The sequence below is a fragment of the Chiroxiphia lanceolata genome, chromosome 23 (assembly GCF_009829145.1).
Source record: "Chiroxiphia lanceolata isolate bChiLan1 chromosome 23, bChiLan1.pri, whole genome shotgun sequence".
Taxonomy (NCBI): domain Eukaryota; kingdom Metazoa; phylum Chordata; class Aves; order Passeriformes; family Pipridae; genus Chiroxiphia; species Chiroxiphia lanceolata.
In genome coordinates, this window is record NC_045659.1 from 6,655,666 (window position 1) to 6,661,665 (window position 6,000).

General features: G+C 49.3%; 1 protein-coding gene across 1 annotated transcript in view; it reads right to left on the minus strand.

The window, feature by feature from the left end:
• Positions 1-4,113, minus strand: part of ARHGAP32 (Rho GTPase activating protein 32) — a 184,284-nt gene extending 180,171 nt beyond the window's left edge. Inside the window, 1 exon segment of the mRNA XM_032709480.1 lies at positions 4,007-4,113. Coding sequence (XP_032565371.1) covers positions 4,007-4,104 — 98 coding nt within the window. The 5' untranslated portion in view covers positions 4,105-4,113.
• Between the last annotated feature and the right edge of the window lie 1,887 nt (positions 4,114-6,000).

The window sequence follows — 6,000 nt, forward strand, 5'->3', positions numbered from 1 at the left end:
GACTTGGTTCAAGTGGAGTCATAATAACAGAACTGCCCCTTCTAAGAGTGGTTAAATCCCACCAGGGCTACACCTGCACTGAATTCATCTGGCAAGAGAATGTAAACCATCACCACTGCCTGGGTGTCACCTCAGTGTCCAGCAAAGCCACCAGTCTATTCCAGAAAAGCCACAGGATGTGTGGAACCCCCTGTTAAAATTGCTCCCAGCTTGAACTGTCTGTAGCAAAACCAGAGAGCTGAGTTAAACTCTTGGGATGCTGATGGAACAAGGGCTTTCTGCTCTTCAACATTATGGGAAGTGTCAGGTTAAAAGTCCTTCCCCAGGTTTGATTAACCAGGGATTTCAGACTCCGAGGAGTCTCCCAGTGAACATGGTGCAGCGTCTGGAACCCAAGGAGCAGCAGTGCCCTGTCAGCCTCCAGATGCTTCAGGAGTTCAGTCAACCGTGGGACTCACTGAGAGGGAAGGCAGAGCCTTTCTGAATTCGAGTGGAGGCCATGAAGATAATTTACACAGATGATCCGACACATCCAGCCCGTCCCTGGGGTGGGAAGTGGAGCCAAGGTCACGCCTGGCTCTGCCGATCACGGCCACCACCTCCTGTCACCAAGGATGGTCTTTGCCACCACAGAGCACCTCAGACCAGCTCTGAAGGGAAACTGGAACAATCTCTTGCAAGTACTGCACTCCTACTGCTGTTTTACCCAGAGGAGGAAGAAAACTAGATCAGCCATGGGACTGCGTGAGGAGAGGCAGCCGCCAGAGGAGCAGGTGTTCCATCACCTTCAGAGGGTCTCCAGAGGTGCTGCGACAACTCACTCCAACTCACACCTTCAGGAGGAGTGAACGAGGCACAAAGAGAAGCTGGAATACAAGTGGGGCTTCAAAGCAAGGCACCAAGTGCAGATCCCTGCCCTCCTCCACCATCCCCCCACACCTCACGCCCAGTCCCACCACAGGCCAAAGCAGCAGCAGAGCGTGAGATGCACCCAAGTGCTCAGGGTCAGATTTGAACTTGCTCTCTGGACATACAGTTCAAATGTTTACAAGCTCCTCTGCAGAAACAGCACACGGAAACTCCTTCAACAAATAAACAAGAGTAAACAATGGAGTATCTGTACTCTGCCACCCAAGGAATAGGATGGAACCAAGGAGATCCCACTCCACCTCAGCCCCTGCATCCCAGTGCTATCCCAATGTACATTCACCCAAAAGAGCACACAAAAAGTGTGTATCTGCCTTTTTTTCCTTTTTACATGAATATACACTGAAGCTTCCCCTGCTCTGACTCAAAAGCTGCCTGCTTTGGTACTTATCCTCAGGACTGGGAAGCTCAGACCTCATCCCAGTTCTCCCGCTTTCTGTCCATCACAGTCACCATTCAAAGTCACCTTATTCCTCCCTTTCATCATTTCTCTTGTCTTTATTTTCCTTTTCTCCAGGCTGATAACTGAATGGAAGCTGGGAATAACACTTCATTTTTCAACACAGTGCCACTGGTGAGAATAAGGGATTTAATTCCCTTTAATGACCACTGTCAGCAGCAGAATATCAAAACATTAAACTGCTGTCCCTGACAGCAGGGCCTGAAGTTTTCAGCAAGTATCAAACAATGAGGAGAAACATCGTTCAATACAATGAAAGATTAAACCAAAAAGATCAACACAGAGGGATTAAATGATTATTTCTGTATTTTTGATACAAGTACTGAGGATATGTCACACTGTACTTCCGATACACTGGCTGTTGCAAAAAGACCAGGGGGAGCCAAGGCCATGCTCACTAATGCTCTGATAAACTGTCCCCTCCTTCCGTAAGACAAGATGAAGGCATTTTTTTCCACACAAAGCATCCTGGGGGGCTGGAGCATGGGAAAGCTGCGTGAGGAGAGGAGGGCACACAGAGGTCAGGAGGAAAAGGCAGCTCGAGAGAAGAAACTGTGACATAGTGACATGCCACATCACCCAGAATGGGTTATGCAGGACAGAAATCCCCCCAGAGTGCCCTGGAGGATGGGATCCATCCCAAGGAACACACACAGCCTGTCCCTTGCAATGAATGCCCCTGCACAAGCTCAGCATTGCTGTTTTTTCCACCCTCTTCCCCTCCAGCCAAAAAGCTGCTACGGGCAGGGCAAGGACTCTGCAACCCTGCTCTTGGAAAAGGGCTTTTTTCCTGAAGAAAAGATGCATCAGCACAGCACATTAACTTTGACATCAATAACCAGCAAACTCCCCGCATTCCCAGCATCAATCAGGGGCACTGGACTGAGAGCATGAAGTTAAAAATGCTTCTATAATCCTGTTAAATGCAAGTCTTGCTGCTAAAAACAATACCAATTTTGATCTCTGTGCTGAAAGGCAGGACATGGAGGGAATATGAGCAAAAGATCTGCCTTAAGACAGCCAACCATAATCAGCTCATCCCAAGTTCTGTCATGCTCTGGACTCTCTGCACAAGCAACAAAAAAGGGGACTTCACTACCAGAACTAAAACCTATTTATTCTGCAGGTTTCTGTGGATGACAAGACTCATTTGGAAGAAAACTGCATAGATTTTATCAAACTAAACTTATCTGCCTTCAGCCAGAGACCTGGTGCTGCACACGCTGACACTGCCAGCTTCCCACAAATGTCAGAGCTCTGATTCCCAAGGGAATTCACACCAAACAAAATTCCCTCCAACATTTGTGTGGCTTTATACTTGGGTGACAAAATATTGCCAGCATATTGCATATTGTGCTTTTTCCATCACAAAGGGAGCTGGGCAGTGTCAAGCCTTCAGATTAGCACACTAGACAGTTAATTTTTAAATACAGTGTTGTTTCCAAGTAAGGAGAACCAAAATTTCCCAAACACCTTTCTCACGGTGCCCAAGTCACTATCTAGTACAAACAACGAGCAGATATCCAGCAGCAGCTTCCCTAAGGATAAATACTTCAAGGAAGAAAGAAAACACAGACAAATTCAGAGAAATTTTGCAGTGCTGGTAGGAGCTACTCTCCTTGGGTTTCTGGCAGTGTAAGCGAAGTAGGAGGAGTCAACATAAATTATCAAGACTGTTGATAATTATACAGTGAAATAAGAACCTGTGTCTGCAGCTTCCGGCAGCTTGGTTCATAAATAACTCCTGGTTTGGTAAAGCTGCCTTGATCTGTAACCCGGGCAGGTGGGAACAGCAAGTTTTAAATGATACTGCTTCCCCAGCTCCCCCCTTTTTTCCTCACCAGTAAATGTTTATTCACTCTCAGCCCTGAAGTAGAAAATTCCAATTGAACTACAACAGCACCAGGCTTATTGCCTCCCACCACAGCACAAATCCGAGCCCAGGGTGAAGGAGATCATTTGCCATGAGGATAATCAGCACTGTCTCGTTCCACAATCACCTGGCCCTCCAAAACTATCGTTCCTAACCCCATATACTATCGCCAGCACTTAGTTATCCATTAGAAATTAAAATAATCCAGCAAACAGCTCGGCACAGAGCCCCTGTGACTACTGCAGCTCTCACACGAAGTACAGCCCGAGTGCTCCTCTGTGCTACACAGAGGATACAGTGCATTTCTAATAAAAAATGCTATTTCTGTCATGCTAATAACCACATCCTACACACTTTGCCCAAAAATGCCTCAAGGACCGCTGTCACAAGAAGAACAGGATGCAAAATTAGTCTTTGCCTGCTCTCTCCATGCCGGGGTGAGCTACCCCCGGTGTAATCTGATCGAAGGAGGCAATTAACCATTCTCCATTCAAATGCTCAACCACTTCAAAGACACACAGTCACACACACGGGCTTAAAAACACCGCAAATATTAAAATGAAGTTGCATTCCCTAAGCGAGGACGACGCGCTCGCCTCCTTAAACCCCGCTCTGCGTCTTTATCGGGCTCCGACCGAGTGTGAAACAATTACATCCCTCGGAGACACGGAGACACTCCATTTGTAAGAAAGCAGGGGTAAAAAAAAGGGAAAGCCCGTCGGAGGGGGTTTGTGGCTGGTACTGACCTGTGAGGTCCATCCAGGCCGGTCCCAGTGCCGAGAGTCCCCGCGGCCAGCGCGGCAGAGCACACACTGGAGAAGGCGGCTCCGGTCCCTCCCTCCATGTTGCGTGTGCAGCCTCTGTGTGTGCTCCTGGATCTGTGTGTGTGCTCCTGGATCTGTGTGTACTCCTGGATCTGAGTGTGTGCTCCTGGATCTGTGTGTGTGCTCCTGGATCTGTGTGTGTGCTCCTGGATCTGTGTGTACTCCTGGATCTGAGTGTGTGCTCCTGGATCTGTGTGTGTGCTCCTGGATCTGTGTGTGCTCCTGGATCTGTGTGTGCTCCTGGATCAGAGTGTGTGCTCCTGGATCAGAGTGTGTGTGCTCCTGGATCTGTGTGTGTGTGCTCCTGGATCTGAGTGTGGGCTCCTGGATCTGAGTGTGTGCTCCTGGATCTGTGTGTACTCCTGGATCTGAGTGTGTGCTCCTGGATCTCTGTGTGTGCTCCTGGATCTGTGTGTACTCCTGGATCTGAGTGTGTGCTCCTGGATCTGTGTGCACTCCTGGATCTGTGTGTGTACTCCTGGATCTGCGTGTGCTCCTGGATCTGTGTGTGTACTCCTGGATCTGTGTGTGTGCTCCTGGATCTGTGTGTGCACTCCTGGATCTGTGTGTGCACTCCTGGATCTGTGTGCTCCTGGATCTGTGTGTGCTCCTGGATCTGAGTGTGTGCTCCTGGATCTGTGTGTGCTCCCGGATCTGTGTGTGCTCCCGGATCTGTGTGTGCTCCCGGATCTGTGTGTGCTCCTGGATCTGTGTGTGCGCTCCTGGATCTGTGTGTGCTCCCTTTCAGCACTGCCTGGATCTGCCCGTGCTCCAGGATGTGCCTGTGATCCCTCACAAACTCCTGGATCTGTGTGCACACTCACACACTCCTGGATCTGTGTGTGCACACACACACTCCTGGATCCACACTCACACACTCCTGGATCTGTGTGTGCACACTCACACACTCCTGGATCTCTGTGCACGCTCACAGCACTCCAGGATGTGGCTGTGCTCCCTCACACACTCCTGATCTGCAGGAGCAGCTGGCTGGAGCTGCCCGAGGGAAGGGGCTGAGGGTGTCCCCCGTGCACAGCCTTCCCCGCTCAGTGACACGGAACAGGAACACAAGCCAGCCCTGCCGAGATGCTCCCAAAGCCAGGGTTTCACCCCCCCCAAAAGTGTATATTTATAAATGAAAAGCACAACCAAGCTCCAAGCTCTGGGCTCCCGTCCTGCCCTCCCTCACCAGCACATTCATGTTTTCCTGAGGCTGTCACAGGCATTTCAGCTGTAACCCTTTCCCAGCTGGAAGGAGGAAAAGGCAGCTCTTTGTCCTGAGCAACTCCTTCTCTGTCCCTCAGATCCCACCTGCTCTGGATGGTTTCACCCCTAAATAAAACTTAAACAACCCTGATGCAAGTGACCAGTAAGAACCACACAAACAGGGGTCTATTCCCAGTTCTGAGAGCTGGATAACCTTGGATATATCACATTAATGTGTTTGCTGTTCTGCTTCCTCCTTTTGGAAAACAGGGCAATATTTACTGCATTCCCAGAGGAGACTTGTGAGGCTTAATTTACTTCTGTGTTTATGCAAAGGAGCTGTGTAAAAACTGCTACCACAATTTCTAGTTCATACACTAAAGCAGAAATAAGTATTACAACCCAACGTTCAGGTTCCATTAAAAATCCTTCCTCAGACCACCAGGGCAGCAGTGGAGATGACGGGACCAGGCAGTGAGGACGAGCAAATAAAGAGGAAAGGCTGGATGATGGATGGCTGGCTCTCAGTCCTTGGCCATCAGCTTGTTGTGTGACCTTCACAAGTGTTTCAGTCTTTCTGTATGGGTACAGAATGCTGAGCTGTTCTCACTCCTGTGAAACTGCCCAAGATTGTTTGCATTGTTATCACTGCTGCTCTTGGCCGAGGCTGGAATTTGTAACAATTCTGGATTCTGTTCGTCCCCAGCCTC